The 20,974-nt window shown below is 44.2% G+C and overlaps 1 protein-coding gene across 4 annotated transcripts in view; it reads right to left on the bottom strand.

Annotated features, from left to right (window-relative positions):
- The window catches only part of cica (capicua transcriptional repressor a), a 50,589-nt gene extending 32,081 nt beyond the window's left edge, over window positions 1–18,508 (bottom strand). For 3 of the 4 annotated variants that reach the window (XM_086281445.1, XM_086281447.1, XM_086281446.1), the window contains exons 1-3: window positions 18,312–18,508; window positions 10,414–13,967; window positions 8,321–8,597 (exon numbers count right to left, since the gene is read on the bottom strand). In XM_086281445.1, the coding sequence (XP_086137571.1) occupies window positions 8,321–8,597; window positions 10,414–13,761 (3,625 nt within the window). In that variant the 5' untranslated portion in view covers window positions 13,762–13,967; window positions 18,312–18,508. The remainder of the gene's footprint in view (window positions 1–8,320; window positions 8,598–10,413; window positions 13,968–18,311) is intronic. The other variant, XM_086281448.1, reaches the window with a different exon arrangement.
- Between the last annotated feature and the right edge of the window lie 2,466 nt (window positions 18,509–20,974).

The following is a 20,974-nucleotide window of genomic DNA, read 5'->3' as shown; positions in this document are numbered from 1 at the left end:
TTGTGATAAACCGATTCATACAGACTTCTGTCACAGCTATATGACACGTCACATGACTTCTGGGCAACTGGTTACACCTCATCCACAAGTTAAAAGAAGTCACACTGTTTTACATCACTGTTTTAAAATGTGTTAATATACACGCCCACCCCAGAAGGAATAGCTGTGCTTTGTGTTACAGCTAATGGGGATCCTAATAATCAAATAAGTCCTGATGCAGACATTTGTTACTGTAGAATATTCAGTGAAGACATTTCTTGAATTGGCTATAAGACCAAATTAAGAGAATTAAGACCCTTTCAAATAAAGTGTAACTAATGACAGTCTGCTAGTTTAAAAGAGCAGCTCAATAGGATACAGTTATAATGTCACGAATTATTGTAACAATAGAAAGAAGCGTGAATTTCAAACTGTCGACATGCAACACATTTTGCTGTTTCCAGCCACAGATGTGGTCAATTACAATAATTACTACTACGACCTGCTCATCTGTGTAGTACATGTGTGTAAAGGCTAAAATCTCTCAATTTAAACATATCGTACACACAAGGCACTTTACATTGCAAACATGGTATTGTAACAGACACACAAGCAACTATTTGGCAAAAGCGGGGAGAAGGACATTGTTTTAACAGGAAGAGACCTCCAACACAACCATGCTCAGGGAGTGGCAGTAACCTGCTGTGATCAGTTTGGGGTTGAAGGGAGAGAAAAAAGAGAGACACAAAGACAGACATGCAGCTGTGGTATATAAAACATGGTTAGTAAAAAGAGGGGAAGTCCCCAGCAGCATGAGCCTATAGCGGGATAACTAAGGCGAAGGCATACTTGGAGGTCTTAACCATTAGCTTTGTCAAAAAAGCAAAGTTTGAAGCTCACTGGTGAGAGCAGGGAGGGGGTTTCTTGTCTCTTGTGAATTACAAGCCATTAGCGAGATCTAACCCTCACTCATCACATCCAGTTTCAAAACACTAAGATGGCGACAGTGAAAATGCTCGGCGCAAGGCTTCATAACTGCCTTCACAAACCAGTGGGTGATGTCATGGTGATTATGTCCACGTTTTATACTCTCTGTGGTTGTGACATACCAGAATATGGCCAAATGCAACGGTGGGTAGTTTTATTTTTCGGTTTAGGTTATTTTAGCTATGAAAAACCTGGCTAGAGATACTTTGAACATTTTAAGGAAATGCTAACACCCGGAAGAGGTGAAGTGCACTGATCAACTACTGACAGTAGTGAGTTGTGAAACTATCACAGAGAAGCACTGCTCGGATATCTACATCAGATGTTTTTATTGGTTTACTTGGTTTAGTGACAAGCAAAAGGCTGAACTGATAAAGACTTGCACACGATTTAAAGTGGGGAAAACTATGCATCTGACCCATGACTGCACGTTACTACCACTAGACCTTTCCTAATAATCACTCCCGTGGGTGGAAAGTATAGCAATAAAACAGCTCCTGAGCTACTTCTGAGCTCTTATTCCTCCTTCTTCTCCGTCACTGAAGACTGCAGATGCACTCAAAGAGAGCAGTAATGAAACTTGTGATGCTAATGCAGCTGCACTTGAGCTGGGCTATATTTAGGAGAGATCTCAGCCGTGGGGCCTGCTCTGCCTTCTTCTGTGTTTGTTTCTGGGCCCGCGATGGCTCTAGGTGTTTTAAAAAATGTATGGCGGAGGAAACGTTACGCTACAGAGGCAGGTGGCTGTTAGCAGCAGTGCGAGGGATGTGATAGGGAGAGAGAGGGAGAGAGAAGGAGAGAGGGGGGAGAGAAAAGTGCACACCAGTAATCAGCTCAGGCCTGAACGCTTTACTGCACTAATTCTACCGGTGGAAACAGTGTATCCATGACAACACGCCAGCAATACGATTGCTCCTTTTTCTGCTGAGAGCAATGAAACACATTCATATCACGCTGGACCTGCCCTTAATGCCCTGTCTGAGGTTGTTGATTGTCTGGAACGAGTGTGCGTGCTTGCATGTTTGTTTGTGTGTGTGTGTCTGTGTGTGTATTGTGTGTAGGAGGTGTGAATGTCCTTGTTGCTCTCTGCACTCCCGCTCTCAGTCTTGCATGTCTAGACATGTCGATATTCTCGCCCTTTTTAAGTTTAAAGTGAAACACCCCTTATCACTCCCTTACACACACGCGTGCTCACACACATGCGTACACATATAAAAAGGGTGACACCCACTGCACACTCGATAACTGTGACACTACACACACTGAGTCACAGATTACACACAGCGAGCAGCGGGTCTGAGTGGTTGCCAGAGCGACTGATGTATCAAAGCTTTCGATATTCATTCCTCAGAAGAAACTGTTTCACTTTAAAGTCATTTTTAACATTTGACTCAAGACAAGATATTATCATTTAATCACAAAGGAGGATATGAAATCCTAACACAAGGAACTCAAAGATCCTCGAGAAGCAAAGCTGATAGTTTTGCCACTTGTGTTCATGGCTTTAAAGTGTAGACTGAACATAAAACATGGATAAAGACACAGTTGTACCCATCCATCATTTTCTTGACTCCACCTTTTGAATCCTGCATTTTTGCATCTGGGAAAATGGCATCTTGGTTCGGGAAGTTACCATATTTGGATGAGGGGAAACTCTGTTGAGCTGCATCCATAAACTATTACCTAGTAATAGTAATATACTAATTAAGCTGCACAATTTCACTCATCCAGACTGGAGCACAAACTAGACAAATAACTACACAGCAAAACCATATTATTTGTCAGACAACTGCATTAAAAATGCTATAAAGGCACCAATGCCCCAATCACAGCGGATCGGACCAGTTTTCAATGCGTCCAGTTAATGAGGAGAGCTGTCAATGTAAGCAGCCTAGCCTCTAAGCATACACGTAGTTAGGGTTGGATCAGGTAACCCTGAATCCTCCCTTAGTTATGCTGCATTAGATGTAGGCTGCTGGGGGATTCCCATGATGCATTGAGTATTTCTTCTTCAGTCACCTTTCTTACTCACGATGTGTTAACAGACCTCTCTGCACTGAATCACTTGTTATTAATATCTGGCTCTCTTCCACAGCATTTCTTTTGTCCTGTCATAGCAGATGGCCCCGCCCCTCCCTGAGCCTGGGTCAGCTGGAGGTTTCTTCCTGTTAAAAGGGAGTTTTTCCTTCCCACTGTTGCCAAAGTGCTTGCTCATAGGGGATCATATGATTGCTGGGTTTTTCTCGGCATATATTATTGTAGGGTCTACCTTATAATACTAAGCATCTTGAGGCGACTGTTGTTGTGATTTGGCGCTGTCTAAATAAAATTGAACTGAATTGAAATTGAACCTAACTTTCAGCCTCACCAGCATCCAAGAGAATGAGTTAAAAAACAATCACCCCCATACAGTTTATATATATGTGGTAACTATCAATAAAGACCAAAATAGTTTGCGGTGCCAGGGTGTAAACATGTTTATTTCTGATGTAGAGTTCAACATTTTAACATTTTATCTGTGGGGACTAACTTGCTTCTGTAGCCACTTTCAAGTGCCCACTAGAAGAACAAATTTTTTTTGGTGGCCCTCAGCAATATTTTACTGACCTGTGGGTGCACCAAATTCAAGGTTCATTTTATTTGCACACACGATAAAACCAGTACAATTAATGCAAAGGCTACAGATACCAAAAAGCCAAAAACACATAGCCTGATGGGGATGACATCACACGTGGATCAAATGCTAATTAATTGTTTAAAGAGGAAAGGAAATGTAAGCAAAGTTCACGATGAAGAGAAAGAACCACAGACAGTGGCTCTACTGCGCAATTTTTGCTGTTAATACACTTTTACTTTATGACAAAGACGTTCTTTATACATATATCAGAACTGCTGTTTACTTAGGAACAAAGACATGAATAAAAGCACCCAACATTACCAGCTAATGCACATATTTTTGACACTGCCCCTTGAACAAAGCTCTACGTAGCACTGACGGACTCCGAGTGTCGACACTCTGCACTTAAACAAGCATACAAAGAGAGTGGCCTCTCTGTTTGACATATAAATAAAACAAAACCTTCTCCACCATCAACAAGTCCAAGCTAAGATCGCATGCAATCCACCCTTGACATGTCAGAGACAGAGATGGAGACGGGCTTTAAGAAAACTCTGGCCAGGAGGAAATGGCCACAGGTAAGAGACGCTATGTTGATGTGCTGAACTTCTCCAATCATTTAAGCATATTAATACTAATCCCAATAAAACTAATGATTAAAAATAACGTGTTCATGTGGTATACAGGCAATCTCTTACTCTCTCTGTCAGCAGGTTCTCATGAAGCTTTCTGTTATCTTCATGTTTAATAAATAAATGTCAGCTTTTAGCGTTATTTTGTCTGATGTGTGCATTTATCCTCTGTAGCCTTCATTCGTATCATGGCTCCCTTCATTCAGTCGTTAAAACTTAAAGAACCCCTGCCTTAAACTAATCTGCAGCTATGTCTATGTTTATCCTCGTCTACGTGACTGCCTGTGCAAAATATTCTGCTTCTACATCATCTCACTATCAACCGTGAAACCAACCAACCTATAAATTGCCAATATCCTCCACTTTCAGTTTTCAGATTTACAAAGTGCTGCATCAAAATGACACAAAATGAGAAATCAGGCATTTTAAATGGAAACAATCTTCGTCATTCATATATTCAAAGTAACATTTCTGAGCTTGCCCAGGCTGTAATATCACAAAGTTGGCATGGAAACAAGCACAAAGTAGATGATGAACCCAAGCACCTACATTTCTCGCTAGCCAATTTTCTTACATCCCACCACCTGACTGGGTGAGAAGATTCATTTAAACTGGTCTCAGCTTCTGGTAGAAGAGTCACAGTCGAGTGAAATTAGAAAATGATATTAATTTTACTTTCTGTCTCATGTGTTATAAACAATTTCTGTTGGATCAGTGCTGGTGCTCTGGTTTCTTCCTAGCTGCCTAGTAGGTGTGTTGCAAAAACTACAACTTAGTTCAAACCAAGGTTATAATAGTGAACTAAACACAGTAATCTAAAAGTTGCTGTGAAAAAAAACCCTTTTACTTAACTGAAATAAAGATAGGAATTAGATTTTGAAAAAAAAAGAAAGAAAAGAAAGAAAACAAAACTACTGAAAATATAATAAAATTCTCGGCAAATTTTCCCCAGTTTTATCGTTTTAGTCTTTGTCAGCACGGTTACATTTGCCAACACAACTAGAGTCCTCTCAGACCGGGATCACTGCATGACTGTAACCTATCACCCAGCTATTCTGGACTCTTTAAATCTGCCCCTAATTATAATAATCACCAAAACTGAAACTAGCAAAAATTAAATAAAACTAAATAGAAACAAAACATTTTTAAACAATGTAACTAATAAAAATATACAAAACTGTAAGCAACTCTGGTTATTACACAAGCAACAACAAAAAATAGAGAATCATTTTTTACCACAATCCACATCACTTGATCATAATTAGCTCTTAAACAAAGAATAAACTCAGTCATTCTGATGTGTTTATATTTCCCTCACTGCATGAACATTACAGCTTTCGTCAGGCAACCAGCTCTGCTTTGGGTCAGGGAACAATGGATAATGCAAAATATTTTACTGAGGTTTTGGTCTTAGCTTCAGAATTGTTACGTCCCCATCTTTAGTGCACATGGATAACAACAGTTAGAATATTGCAATACTAATTTGTAGTAGTAGTGCAGTACTGTTTGCATTTATATTTGGTGCACCCTGGTGTGTCTGCATTGCTCTGCCATCAGGAGTGAAAGCGAGCCGTTCATGATGGGCTTGGAGCTAATAAATCTTTAACAACAGTTACTATTACTGAATCACAGGAAGGAGAAAAGGATTCAGAACAAACAGAGTCTACACATATTCTGTGTATATGTCTACACTGGCAAAAAACTAACATCTACAGCCTACTGAGCAAGATAGCTAAAACTAAAACCCTAAGAAAATAAAATGCATTCGCGCTGCATATTATTACTGAACAGACCTGTCACAGTTTGTGAGATCCATGTCGCTGTAACCTGTAGTTACATTTCTGTGGAGATCAAGCTACACTGTAGGCTGTAGCATAGATTTTAAACCACAGATTTAACATAGTACTATAAATCCAGCTTACAGAGTGCACATTAGTGTGCAGCTAAAATCACAAATAAGGTCCAGAGGAAGGGGAAAGTTGAGGCGGGCGATTTATGAACACAGGAAGAGCTGATTCATTTCAGTAATCACCAGCATAATCCACCAAGAGCACGCTTGATGAAGGTTCGAGTAATCTGCTAACAACTCAAGTGAAGCTTTCTACTTGGTACTTTCAACTGCGCCCTTACTTTAAAGACTAAATTTACTGCCAGTGGATAGCCAAGGCACACACTCAGACTTGATCAGCGATTACGCACTTATTCCAAATAAATTAGCTGTTTTCACACATGCAGTGCAGCCCTGAATTCTTCACATCACCCAACAGAAATCCACGTGAGAATGCAAAAGTCTGACACATGCAGATCGGGCATTTGCCAGTCTTCAACCTGCCAGCTCCCCAATACAACATCTGTGCGATGTCAGATTGTGCTGATGTGAGAATAGAGCAGATAATTGTCCAGTGCATTCATTACTAAAGAGTGGGTGTCATGTGCACTCCCTCCTGCGTGCTCTCTGCAGGCAGCTCCTTCACCTAAACCACAAGGCGTAGTTCCAGTAATGCAAATGTGTTTGAAACAGACTATTCACTCCATGTGAGGAAGGACAAGGATGGAAAATATCCCTGATTCTCCTGAAATTTCAAAAACACTCATAGTGGCAACTACTGCAACCATTTCGAGCACTGAACACCTCATTGAGTATAAAATTACCCCTCCAAATATTGCTAACTTTTCACTGCACCTCTTTTGTAAATCCCAACAGTCATTGGGGGTTTTGCACTTTCTCTGTCATTAGCAAATCTGCCCTATAATGGATAATCTGTGAGGTACTGTTGACTCTTAAATGGAATATAATTAGTGACACAATCTGTCTCAATTGAGAACCGGAGTTATCCACGTCTTATTAGACTTTAGTAAGAGTGATTTATAACAGGCCTACAACCTTTAGAGAACCATGGAGTTCACTACTTCTGAACCCTGCTTGATATAGAAGCCTCATTAGAAAGCAGTTTTCTAAGCTATTCTTCTTTCTTATAAGTATCAGCTTACAGACCTCATTATGTTTACCAATTATGGACAAGCACTCAATCTCTCTTTCCTTTCTCCCTCATGCAAAACGGCATCTTCACACAACTACAGCACAGCTGGTATTTTAAAGGCTCTCCCGATGGTACAATTTAAGACAACATTGATAACCAAAAGGAAAATAAATATATCACCGCTGGAATGTCAGGGTGGGATTGTGGGTGTTGCATATGATTTAAACAATTCCTGCACATATAAAGTGGGACATTCTAACACACAGTTGCAGAGATATAATAATGTTGAGCAGAACCAGTAATGAATGCATGGCCATTAAGAGCGAGCTAAGCCATAAAACTACCAGCGCAGCCATGGAGGCAAGAGGAAAAGAAAGCCATAAAACACACGGACAGTAGAAATGATGAATGGCAATGATTTACTCTGTGAAGAACGACAACACAGACTGAGGTAAGAACAGAACAATGTAGTATCCTGTCCCCAAAGTGTATAAATTCCCCCTGTGGGAAGTAATTAAAGGAGGCATTCTTTTTTAAAATTCAATTTAAAGCCCTGTACTGTACGATATCCTTAGTCTACAACAAAAACTGCATGTGTGACCCAAAATGAACTAAAGTTTGGGTCGAAAATGCTTCTGAATAAACACAAACAACCACTTCATCTGTATTTTATTCATCTGTGACTCTTCCACTTCTTTGCTAAGAGTATATTTCACATTAATGGAATTGCTTTTCCGTGTTGTAGCCTGTGTAATATTTTAAAAGTGAAATTCTAGCATTTCTAAGAAGATACCAGTCCTCTGCGAAGCCCAAAGCAGTGGAAAAATTCTTATAAACTTTCTGAAAACAGAAACAAAGAGAAAAAAACAAACAAACAAAAAGCCATCTGAAAGCAAGGGAACAATAGTAAAGTGTACATGAGTCATAGCCAAAGCATTGATGACACAGCTGTAATCCTAGAGAGATACTGAAAGTGAGAGGTACTGGGCCAGAGTGCATAAGACACAAGCTGCACATCTCTTCACACTTTAGGCTGTGTGGCTCAGCTGACTCTAAATCTGACAGAACAGAGGTTCAGACCACAAAGAAATGATCTCCCATTCCCCCTCCCCCTCGTTTCTTACCGGTCCCTGGGCGTCCCATGATGATTTGCTTGCGTGGAGCAGGGTGAGGCGACTCTGCTGGTAGTATGAGGGGCAGCAGGGCTGTTGGTGTGGGATGACAGGCTACCGGCTGTGGCAGCGCCCCACCACTGGCGTCTTGATGCCCTTCGGGTTTCCTCTCCCTCTCCCTGCCTCCGGAACCAGACGAGGAGAACACAGAGCTTGATGAAGAAGACATGGACCCAGGAGTGGAGGGGCTGGAGAGGGAAGCGTGGCCCCCTGTGGCTGGAGTCAAGGACTGGGGAAGAGACATCAAAAAAAATATTTATAGTATTTTAAGGAAACTCGGATTATTCAAAACATCCTGCAGCTGGTAACGCCATTTCCAGGTGCGAAATGGTTTCAAAACTGTTTAATCTCATTTTAATGGATTCCTTACCCCAACTCTGGGTGTCACAGCTCAAAATACAAAATGTACAAGGTTTAGGTGATAATGATGTGCAGTCCCATGCACAATTGTAGGCTATTTTAGAGGGTGAGATTCTTATTCATCACGAATATCATCAGAGGCACCTGATTGGTCCCAAATTTATTCTTTAGTTAGAACAACCTTTGGAACAAGCAGGCCCCAACAGAGACTTGACGTCAACGTCATGAAGTCAGTCTGGGAATGCACGCAAACCAGTCTACCAGTCATATCTTTAAAACAAACATCGACCTGCATAAATTGTTGCTGTTTTAAAGAGACAGTTCACCTCGAAATTACTTATTTTGTCTTTGGCCTATAGTTTCACTTGTCCATCTAGATCGCTTTGGTATGAGTTGTCAAGAAGTCACACGCCTTTTATTCAATATAATGACATTAAACGTTTGTGGTAACAAAGTAAATGGTAAATGGCCTGTATTTTTATAGCGCTTTTTACTAGTCCCTAAGGACCCCAAAGCGCTTTACACAACCAGTCATCCACCCATTCACACACACATTCACACACTGGTGATGGCAGCTACATTGTAGCCACAGCCACCCTCTCACTGACAGAGGCAAAATGGCAAAAATACATGTGAAAATCTCTTTCTGGAAATCATAAGCCATTAGGGATCCTCACTTACCAAAAAACTAACTAAAAACTAAATAAATAATAAATACATATGAACTAAACCTCCTGCAGTCTATTGGAGAGTGACTCTGGACTGTCACGGACAGGAAAAAGTAAAGGAAAACGATGGGCTGGAGAACATTGCAGCAAAATAGATTGTGGGACAATAAGTGTTTTGTCTCGATTGTCTTGTTTTTATTACTGCGAGAAACCAAAATTTTACTCTAAATTAAAATTCAATTAAGTCTACAGCCCTGTGACGCAGTTACTCAAAAAAAAATCACAAACATTGATGTTTTCTTCCAACTGAAGCACACCGGCCAGTCAGAAGAAGTGCTCAGATGGCAAACATGGCAGCTTAGCAGAGTGGTCACCATTAATGCTTACGGTTGGATGTTTGCTTCCTTCTACACAGTGATGTGGTTCAAAATTTGGCAGAAAGTAAATGACAAGTCGCTACATTAAAGTGTTCAAGGTTTCAGGATTTTCTTGAGTAACTGTCATGGAAAGAGGTATTGTTGCTCACTTTTAAATGTATTTTGTTTGATCTTTTGTTTTCAGCAATTTGAAAACCACAAGGCAAGTAACATTTTATTAATTCAAGAGAAGGAAGGACTAGACTAAGCCCCACTGGGGCCAAACTGGTGTAAGAAATATGGAGTGAAAACAAGCTGAATGAATCATTATAAGTAAAACACTCAAACAAAGGTTTCTTATATTTATTTTACTAAAATACAGCTCGGATCCTTTTCATTGTAAACTGATAAAAACTGTGGGGTTTGGGATGTGAGCTCTTTTTAGCTTGACAATCACTCTTTGGAAGGAAAATGGTGGTCACACCAGTTGTATGTTATTTAAGAAAGCTTTCTCACTTTATTTCTGTTGCCCTAACACCTATAAATGTTCTATAATATGAGCTAATAAAGACATAATTAAAATATTAGAGATATAAAATACAAACCTATGACCCTATGCAGTACATAGTCATATATTACAAAAAAAGAATGACGTCCTTACCGAGCTGGATGTGACCAGGACGAGCGTGGATGTGGAATTGCGGAGGAGAACTGCCCCGTTGGTGGCTGCCCCGTTGATGGGGACGGGGGCCTGCAGGCCTGGGGGAGCTGTGTGCTGGCTGTGCTCCCTCGACCTGCTTCTCTCTCTCTTTCCCGACGGGCCATCGGAGAATTTGGCCAAGGGGACATCTGGGTTGCGTACAATGACTGGGGAGTCCCGGAGGGGCACGATGCGGCGTGGGGACGGCTCCTGGGGAAGTGGTGAAGGAGGAGTTGGAGAGACTAACATGGGTGGAGGCGTGGAGGCGGCAGAGGATGGTGGCCTGCTGGTGGCGCTACGAGGACGAGAGAAGGAAAGTGAGGAAGGTGTTGTGGGCTGACTCTGGGGGGAGAGCACTCTGAAGGCAGCAGGGCTATGGCCCATGGGTGGGTCTCCCACCACCCCAACACCCACCAGCTGCTGTTGTTCAGGTTTGGTCTGGTAGTCCTGGACAGCAGGTAGCGGTGGGGGTGGGTGGGAGTCGAACTTCCTCTTGCTGGGGCTCATCGGGACTGTAAAAGTCAGGTTGGTCTGAAAAGTGGGCACAATCCCTGACAGATGGCGCTCTCTCTCTGCGCCTGGCGTACCCATCTTAGTGCCGCTTAGCTGTCGGGGGCGGCGTGGGGTAAGTGAGGCAGTAGCATTGATGGGGCTGAAATTGGCAGGGCGGAAACCGAAGAGCGGAGAGGGTGATGGGGATGGCGTGGGTGAGAAGGGTGACTGGTTGGAGATGGGGGAGAATGAAGGCGTGCCAGAACGAGAGCCCCCGAGAGAGACGAGCATAGTTGCCGCCTCACATTCATCGAAGTCAAAGCGAGAAAGGTCCTGGGGGAGCAGCGAGGGAAGGACGAGGCGGGGGCGAGAGTCTCCTCCACGGCTGCTGGCCTCACTGCTCTCCCGTGATGTCTCATCCCAGTCAAACTCTGAACTGGCTCTCCCACCGCTGAGTCGGAGGTCAGATGGTGTTAGGGTCCCTGTGCTGCTGGCGCCGCCCCGATCCCGGCCCCCTCCACTGGCTTCCATCTCCTTGGTCCTCATGGAGAGGTGTCTGGAGCAGTACCCTCGCCGCTGGGACTCTTTGGAGCAGCCCTCCCGAGAGCACAGTCTCCTCCACTGCTTCCCGTTGAACTTCTTTCGGATACCTGTCGGCGTGCACACCACGTCTCCCTTCTTGTATTTTTGCTGGGCAGCTGTCAGCGGAGTCCGGGAACGTGACGAGGAGGAGGATGTCGAACCTGATCCGGATCCACCACCTGCTCCACTGCTGGCAGAACCTCCCCCTGATGTCTTATCCACTCTGGAGGAGGATGTAGTGGAAGAGGTGATGGGAGGGAGAGGATGGAGCTGAGGGGTGGTAATGACAGCTCCAGCTGCTGCGGCTGCTGCAGCTGCTGGGTCAAGGCCTAACAGGACAGGTGAAGGAGAGGGGTGGGGATTCAAGGTCATGTGAGCAGGGGGAATCCCGATGCCTCGCACCACAGACAAGTGGGGATGGGGGTTGAGGTAGCCAGACGGGGTCTTAGAAACAATGTGACGATGTTGGGGAACTGCCATAGGCTTGCCCCCAGATATAATCTGCCCCACTTGGACCATGTTGATGCCGGACACTTCCATGTCTTCTTCAGGGGTGAGGGGCATATATGGGTGATGCTGCTGCTGCTGCTTGACACTGTTTTCCCTTTCTCGCTCTCTTTCCCTCTCTCTTCCATGGTTTCTCTGTGACTCCCACTCCAAGTCCTTCTCGATTTCCCTCTCTCGCCCAGGAGCCAGGCTGAGGACTGAAGTCGGAGTAACGGGCGAGGTGATGCTGTGGCCCGATGTGGAGGACACGGGAACCATTCCTGGGTAGGGCATTCCTCTCCCTAACATTGATCCCATGCTCGGGGTCATTTGTCGACTCAAACGTCTCACCTCCACATCCATCTCTTCCCTTTCCTCCCGATCTCTCTCCTTGTCTCTTACCCCCTCTTCTACTTCATGTCCACCAGCAGAAGGCAAATCCAAGTCCCAGGGTGGCACCAGAAGCCGGAGTGTTTGTCTGGAGACCCATACTGCCTGGGTAGCACCCCTGTTGTTTTCTTCATCATCTAGAGAGTGAGGCCTTTCTTCAGACAGCAGGACACGGTAGCGGTTAGCCACCGCAGGGTGTGGGTCTACCTGTGTCACCACACCTTCTCGGTACCATTGCCATTGGCTCTCGTTGCCCTCGTCGTTCCCAAATGGTACACAGACACGGGTGCCTATAGGTACTGGATGCACACCAGGAGGTGGGGCATCTAGGATAATGTCCACCACCCCTGGGGGGCTCTCATGTCGGTAAGGATAGCGGCATAACGTCTTCTCCCCGTTCAGCTGAACCTCCAGGCTTCCATATTCACCACTGACGTTACGGACCACGCCAGCCCGGAATACCAAGTCGTGCCTCCTGTCACTTCCTCCCTCCTCATCACTTCTTCTCCTGAGCTGGCGGGCGAGGATCCGCTGATTCTTCAGGCCTTTGGCCAGAGCATCGGACAGTGCGTCAGGGAGACTAGACGTTCTGTGTGTCGACATCTGAGGGGGTGTGTCACCAACTACCTCCAGGTCAGCCGAGTGCTCGCTGGCTGTGTCTGTTGAGGAGCAGCGGGGCAGCGGGCTTGGGGACACCTGCTCTGCATCTGTCACTCCTTCACCTCCTCTGGGTTTTTCCCCTCCAAGCGACAGGGTTGGCGGTCCCGGGGAGTCCTGAGACCCCTCCCTGCTGGTGGTACGACTGTGGAAGTCATCCATCAAGCTCCTACTCTGACTGTTTCCGTCAGAATGCGAGACGCTGATGTCGATTCCTGGACCCGCTGACTCCTGGCTCAGAGAAAAAGGAGGGGGCGTGCTGGATGCAGGGTTGCTATAGTTACCAGCAGTATTAGATGAGCAGTGTTCGGAGGTGTACTTCTTTTTGGGGACGCGGGCCTTGAAGGTGGCTGTTTTCCGGCTGGAGGCGGGGTTTGGACTGTTGTTGGCGCTTGGTGTGCTACTGTTACTACAACTGCTGCCGCTGCTGTCACAGTGGCTGCTGCCACCACCGCTGCTGGCAGCAGACCTCCCCTCCCCATCTGAAGAGTCCCGCGCTCTGGATGCGTCCGCCTGTGGAGACTCTGAATGTGAGTTAGAAGATAACGAGGAGGAGGGAGTTCGGTTTTGCGGAGATCTGCTTCTGTCTCTGTTCTCATCTGAGTCTCTCTTCTCTCCTCCTTCCAAGGTATCCCCCGCTCCTCGCCGCTTTCCTCCTTTAGCCCGGGTGGAGGGAGGGGAGCGCTTTTTTATTGGCTTCATCTTTTCATCTAGTTCCTTTTTCTCAAAACAACTCTTTTATTTATTTATCCCAGAGATTCTCCTTGACGTTCCTCTCTTGCGCTGCAGCGTTATTTCCTCCTCCTTTCCTTTCACTCTATTTTCTTTCTCTGCCAGGCCCTCTCACTCTCATCCTGTCTCGTGTTCGTTGCGCGACTTCGGCACTTGCCCACCTTATTCCAGAGACTCTGAAAAGAGGAGAAGAACAGGTGAGTGTGGGTTTCCTGTGCAGCAAAGACACTCAGACAGAAACACAACTCAAAGTAATTTCTGAAAACATTCTAAAAACGGCAAATAGTCAAAAACAAAAACACAGCAACGATATTAAAAAAAAAAATTGTAACAAACAGTTAAATTATAATTCAAAGAAATGTATTCCCCGCTAAATGATGCACCATCGTATTAGAGTAGTAATGAACATGACTCATCTACAAATTCATTACACATTAATTCATTACATAACAGTTTCTACTCACATTACACAAGACCTACAGCCATACCAGGTACATATTGAAAACAGGAGGCCATATTGTAGGATAAACACAATGTAGGCTTACAGCGCAGCATGGAAATAGTGAGGAGCATTCTGCAATTTGCCCAGACAAGCCTTTCTGCATGCAATCCTCTCTCACACACTCACGCACACACTACTTCTTGGCCCGGGCAGTAGAGGCGGGGGAATTCCTTCTTTGCTCACATACTGAAACCCTCCCTTTCTCTCTCTCTCTCTCTCTCTCTCTCTCTCTCGCTCTCTCTCTCTTTCTCAGTGGCGACCTTTATCTATGTATTTCAAAGCAGAGCAATCCGCCCCTACAACTAACTCCATTTCCTGTGGAAGACCATTACCTAACTTCCCGTTACTTTATTCCTCCCTCTCTCTTTGCTATGCTTTCTTTCTTATCCTCCTTGCCTGCATTCGCTCTTTCCACAATATCGATTTTTGTTTGTTTGGGTTTTTTTTACCTCTCATCTCCCCCGTTTTCCTTCCTCTCCTTCCACTTAGTCTCTATACTCGTTTTTGTGCCGCAGTCATCCAGAAACACAGAGTTGTTCACAATAATTGCTATTCCACACCAGAGTCATTCAGCAGCGCTCTTAGCCGTGCCAGAGTCATTCAGATTATCTCTTATTCTGCACCAGCCTCATCCACAGCTCAGACTCACGTTTAGAAAGTAAAACAGATTGATTTAGCTGTGATCACTTAGCTGGTTTGTTTGCTGTGTGGCTGGTGTGCGCTGGACTAGCCTCAGGCTGTAGCTGCTGTGGTCTCTAGCTTATCTCTTTGGGAAGTGAAGTCTTCATAGATACAGAAACATGTATATAAGAGGGAGTGTCAACACAGCCCTTATATACTCTGTCATGTAATTCCTCACTCCAGCTGTGATGGTCACTGTCAAAATGTTCTGTTATGATGTCTATCAACCAACCACTAGGCATGTCTACTTGTCAGTGACAGTTTGGCTGTTAACTTACATGTCTGCCTGCCTGTCCCTGTTTCTACATTCGTCCTCCCACTAGTCTCGGTCTCTCTGTCTGCTCGTCTCTGTTCCCTTTTGCTGCCTTCCTGTTTGTCTGTGAAGGCTTGCATTCATTCAGGTCCTTTTAATATCTGACACATCATATCGGCTGGAGAGAAATCCATTTTCAGAGATGAGTGCCGCCTGTCTCAAGGCCACACGCACATATACACACACATCACACAAAGCAAACATCTATGTGCTGATAGCTGATAGTGCACACGGAGAGGTTGAGAGCTCATAGCCATCACTGGCCTCTATGTAAATCCCTATTTAGGACAGACAACTGTACAGCAGACACCATAAAATAATTTGGCAGCTGGCCTTACTTGGTCACGATAGAGGTATGCTACATGTGTTTACTCAGTAGTGCACTGTGTACAACAGCTGGTGTCAGAGTCATGGGCCGTACGATAAGAGCTTAAAGGCAAACTGACACAACACACAGTAACCTCAGTGAAATATGGTGCAAGGGAGTCCATATGGGAGGTAAAGTAGGTCTGTGGCTTTAATGTTTCACATTCATGTAATCATCAGACGCACATAAAGAGCGGGGTAACAAGTTCAGTCGTAATTTACTTGCAGAATAGCATTTGAGCTGTTGTGAATACCCACTGTAGGCCCCATGGAGCTGATATAAGTCATACGAGAGAAAGAGAAAAACATGACTGACGGATCATTTAGTCTGAATAGGCGTCTGTTCAAGTGTAAGCCACTTTTCTACCATAACTGTGCCAAAATCATTATGAAATCACGCATGAACTGAATCATAGGGTGATTTTTACTTTACTTTAATCGATATAAAACATTCCCAGTCTTATCAGAAATTACCCCAAACAAGGTTGTCCTAGCTTGGAAAGAGTCTTGAGGAGGGGTGTATGCATACCAGTGCATGTAAAAGCACCATGGGTCCAAGTATAGGAAAGGAAATTAATCTGTGTTACACTGAACCATTTTTCTTTTTTTTTTCTAGGCATTTTATACACTGAAATAGATATCCTGCAAGTAGTTAAAATATATTTTAATGAAACTAGAAGTGCATGGAGGTTATGAGAGAGTTTGAAAATGCAGGTGTTTACAATACAATCATGGTTATCATGACTTGTCTAGTACATATATTCCTTGTGCACACAAAACGTTATGTCCTCAATAACATTTATGCCAACACTGCCATAAACCTCACTACAATATGTGGCAAGGATCTCTAATGTCAAGCTGTGACCTTTTAGAGATGTCTTCAATGTGTAATATCCTTTAGTTTTCTAATATGCAGAGCCTATGATTAAAGTTCATATCAGGATCACTACAAAACTACAATAACAACAGGGCAGGTCATATGTATAAGCATAATATGATAGAAGACACCTGCAGCTTTGGATTATACTGGTTAAAAAAGAACTACACATTATTGATATTTAATTTTCAAAATCATGGTTTTTGTGACCCTTCTAGGACATATATTCCCCATACATACAAAACTGTATGCCCTACAGGATGTTTATGGTCACACTTAGTGTTTACTATTAGAAGCTGCGAGAGATTATAGTGTCAAGAGGTGAACTCTTACAGATATTTTGGCTCTCGTAACCAGATTTAATTAACCCGCATTGTAATAAATGATATCCGATAGTGTTCTTACATTGCACAGCACGTCTACAAAGTTATTTGGGCAGGGTAGGCCAATACTAAAATAAGAAGCAATGCTATCAGACAAATGCATCTATAATTTTGTTTACTATACATTGACTTTTCTCGCAAATTAATGAAAACCAAAATACCTATGAATGGAGATGGGCATGAGAGTCTGTAATACTAAAAATAATATAAAATAGAATAATTCACCTATTATTTACCATATTACAATGCATGCATTACTGACATGTTCATTTTCTTAAATACTGAGGTTATTGTGGCACCTCAAGTACACTCCTAGTAAGTGTGCATACAAAAATGTAATATCTATGACAATATAGACAGAGTGAACTTTCAGTCTCTTCTAAGTGCGTTTCTAATCCACATTTAGTGGACAGATATCTAAAAGTTTTTTTCAAGTTCATAACAGGCTTACTACAGAGCTGTAATGACGATAGGGCAGGTCAATATATGCATAATCATAAACCCGAGCAGATAACAGCTGTTAACTTTACCAAGACAAGGCCCCAGAGCACAAAATGCAAACAACAAGCGGTGATGTCACCTCTGCTTTAGCTGGATAGTGCCGTGTCAAGCCCTCGTAGTACCGCGATTACTACCAGTTTTACTCCAAACACTGCAGGCCGTGGCGTGCACCGACCAGGCCTCAACTAAACACACAAGGCCTCTTGGAAATCCTCTACTCACCGTAACCGGGAAATAACCGGTTTAACGGGCATACTGACCCTTAATGCCACCATATATGGCCCATATCTGCCAGCTTACACGACCTTAAAGCGACAAACAGCTACACAAAGTCGCTTGTTTGGCCCATCCGAAAGTGACAACCATGTGAAAATATAGCTGAAGCTGCCAGGATAATTTAGTATTCACCCTCGTCGTTATTAGCATAATTGCAGCCGTGTTACATGGGGTGGTTTGAGGGGGGTTAGTGTCAGTGTGTTGCCACAAACTAGCCCAAGGGGAGAAAAAAAAGGCCTCTACAAGCGCTTTAAAACCACATATCAATCCAAATGGCCACGCTGATTTAATAAAAAACAGGAAGAAAGCATGACAAGCGAGGAGTTTTCGAGGTTTTTCCTAAATAAGCGCTGTTTCTGGAAAGTCCAACGGCTGTTATGGCGTTCTATTTTCTCGTGGAAAAGTTTCAGGCTCATTATGCCTAAGCCGCACCGCTCCCTGTTTTTTTTCTCGCAGAAGACACCCATTCCGGTCTCTTCGCAGGCCACCCAGATATCGCAAACTGTGCTGATCAGCTCCTCTGCTAATACTGTTTGTGGTAAACATGAACAACGTTAGCAAACGCACAACAAGCCCCACTGCAGTGCTGCAGGAGAAGATTTGTAGGCAGCCTGTACTCACCAGAGCTCATGTATAGTACCCCGGTGTGTTTCTCTGATGAGTTTGCTGGGTAAAATAGGGCAGGGTGTCCAGTCGTCCGCAGCTGCCAGTTAGCGGCCGTTCATGTTTCTCCGGCAAAGCAACTTAAAAGGAGGAAAAACTACTGCCCTGTACATTCTACACTACAGTCGCAAAATGGTGAATGAAGCCCCAAAGCCTTGACAACCAGCCCGTCCGACCAATCGCGGAACACGAACGCGTACAGTAGCCAATAGGATGCCGCGTAAGGCGAGTAGGGGCGAGGCCGCACGTCAAAGTAAATTTGATTGACGGCGCATCGTGGCCAATCACAGTGTGGGAAAACACAGAACAGCTGTTCGGAGAGCAAGGCTGCTGCGTCCAATAGAGCTGCTATGTGGGTATGTCTGCGACTCTATACAGGCACGCAGGACGGGACTGAAACCTTTCTCTCCTCCTGCCTTTATTTATTTATTTATTTATCGTTTACATTTGGCTATAAACATTAATGCAGAAAAATGGGCTGTGGCTTGTCAAACTAAAGGTTAGACTTTCTTTTAGTGGACAGTGAAGAAAAAAATCACTGCCATGGCATTATCAGATTTAATAAAGATCAAAATGTCAGGTCACCAGCTTCAGCTCATAGTTTCTAAAGCAGATTTAGTACGCTTCGTTAGCTGCATGTGTGCTATTTATGTATATGCATGTGTTCCCATGTGTTGCACAGCTGCACTGTGATCCATGTAAGCCACAGGTTGAGTGTAGTTTCAACAGGAGCCACACAGAAAAAAACACCAACTCCCAAATTCTCATGCTTTCTCTCCCTTCCCTTCTTCCATTCTTCTTTCACCCTCTAAGCAAATCAGAGGCGCTCTAAAAAGCACAGTGCCCCTTTGTCCCGCCTCCTCAGCCAATCAGGACAGCCACTGGAGGCTATACGTCACCAGAGCCATCTGTTATTGGCTGAGAGGCCCGAGGTCTGCAGGCCAATGACCGAGTGGTGTGGTGAGGTCATTATGCTTGTTGCCATCAGCTTGGCCAAACAGAAGGAGTGAAACCCCAGTGAGTAAGTTGGTCCAAACATGGGATTATGGCTCCTGAGAGAGTGACCCATATACACTGTGGGCCTCCCTGCACAAACACACACATACACTGTGGGAGATGTTTGCAGGAGCATATACCCTGAGGAATACAGCACAACACGGAACGTGATGGAAGCACAGAGGCATAGTTTCCTAAGACACTAATGGCGTTGCTGTGTAGCAGTGCGGCACGCCGTTTCTATAGCTTACAGGCACAGATGGCGAGCATGGTCAGTGATGATACAGAGCTGGCTGGCTGGCTGGTTGCGGCATTGCAGTCTGTCTGGCGCACTCACACGCACATGTACACACAGGCGAGCGGGCACGCTTCCATAGCTACACACAACTGGGCACACACATAAACACAGGCACCTACACACACAGCAGGCGCAGTGAAGTTATAACATGCCTGGGCGTTACATAAGCTGTGCGTGATTGTAGCACACACACATATATACGCACCGACTTTTGTGTGTGTACAGCCTCTTCGAGCATGCAAACAGGCACTGTTGCACATACAACAAACAGAACACAGGTTTATTCTAAGTGTTAGGTTGCACACGCATGCTCGGGCTTAGCTTTCATGTATTAACTGTACACATATGAAGAACCTGTGACTCGCAAATCAGATACACACACACACACACTTAAGAGTGAGTGGGATCTCCAGACATCAACACCCTGTATAGTGAAGCACTGCAGTCTCTTCCTCTGCTCATTCACTGTAGACAAGTGTGTATTCAAGAAATGTAGGGCGAGTAGCAACTTTGAGGGGTGGCTGGTTTCGTAAGGCGCCGTCGAGAGACATTAGAGTGAGATGGAAACCCGAGATTTAAGTCTCTGCAATGCTTAGAGTGAGGTTGGAAATCAAAATGTGAAGGAAAGGTGAAAGTGAGACAGGTGGAGTGAATAAAGAAGGACAGGAGACTGCAAAGAGAGGGGGAAGGGAGACAAAGAGACAGGTATAAATCATGTAAGAAAAAAAAAGAAATTGTTGGACAGCTTCTCAGACTGAGAACGGCTGTTTGTCGCAGAAGTCGAGCTGCTTGTGAATGAGCGGCATAAATCTGGACGGTATTAGCACCTCTGAGCACTTTCTAAGAATGAGACGGAGAGCTGTGGCTAAGCCCCCCCAATCCCAGTCACTTTACACTAAATGCATTATGGCCACTTAGCTGCTAAACAGCTCCAGGGACCCTGCACTGTGCCTGACCCAACACTCTAAAATGCTCTAATTCAAGTGTGTGTGTGTTTTAAAAAAAGAAACAATTCGCCAGTGAGATGAGTCCAGCACTTCTCTTCTCCAACCCTGCCCAGCATTTTGAAGTTGAATAGGTGTACAGTAGATTTAACAGCCTGCACTTGTGGTGTGAGTAATACAATCTGACACGAGTGTGGAGTCACTCATAGATAATGCATGTATAATTATCTACAAAAGCCTGCAAAACTTGAAATAACTCTCCAGTCTAAGATGAATAAGGTTGTCCCCAAATATGTGGAAATACTCCACATCACACAGTACAATAACCTTTTAAATAAACAAAAAGACATTTCAGCTATGCGCCGAGTGATATTACCTCAGCC

The sequence above is a fragment of the Aulonocara sp. 'chitande type north' Nkhata Bay genome, linkage group LG22 (genome assembly GCF_057382095.1).
Source record: "Aulonocara sp. 'chitande type north' Nkhata Bay isolate Kocher_YH1m ecotype deep benthic linkage group LG22, A_spYH_male_GT1.1, whole genome shotgun sequence".
NCBI lineage: Eukaryota > Metazoa > Chordata > Actinopteri > Cichliformes > Cichlidae > Aulonocara > Aulonocara sp. 'chitande type north' Nkhata Bay.
Note: the sequence above shows the minus strand (reverse complement) of the source record. Positions and strands in the feature narration are given on the sequence as shown.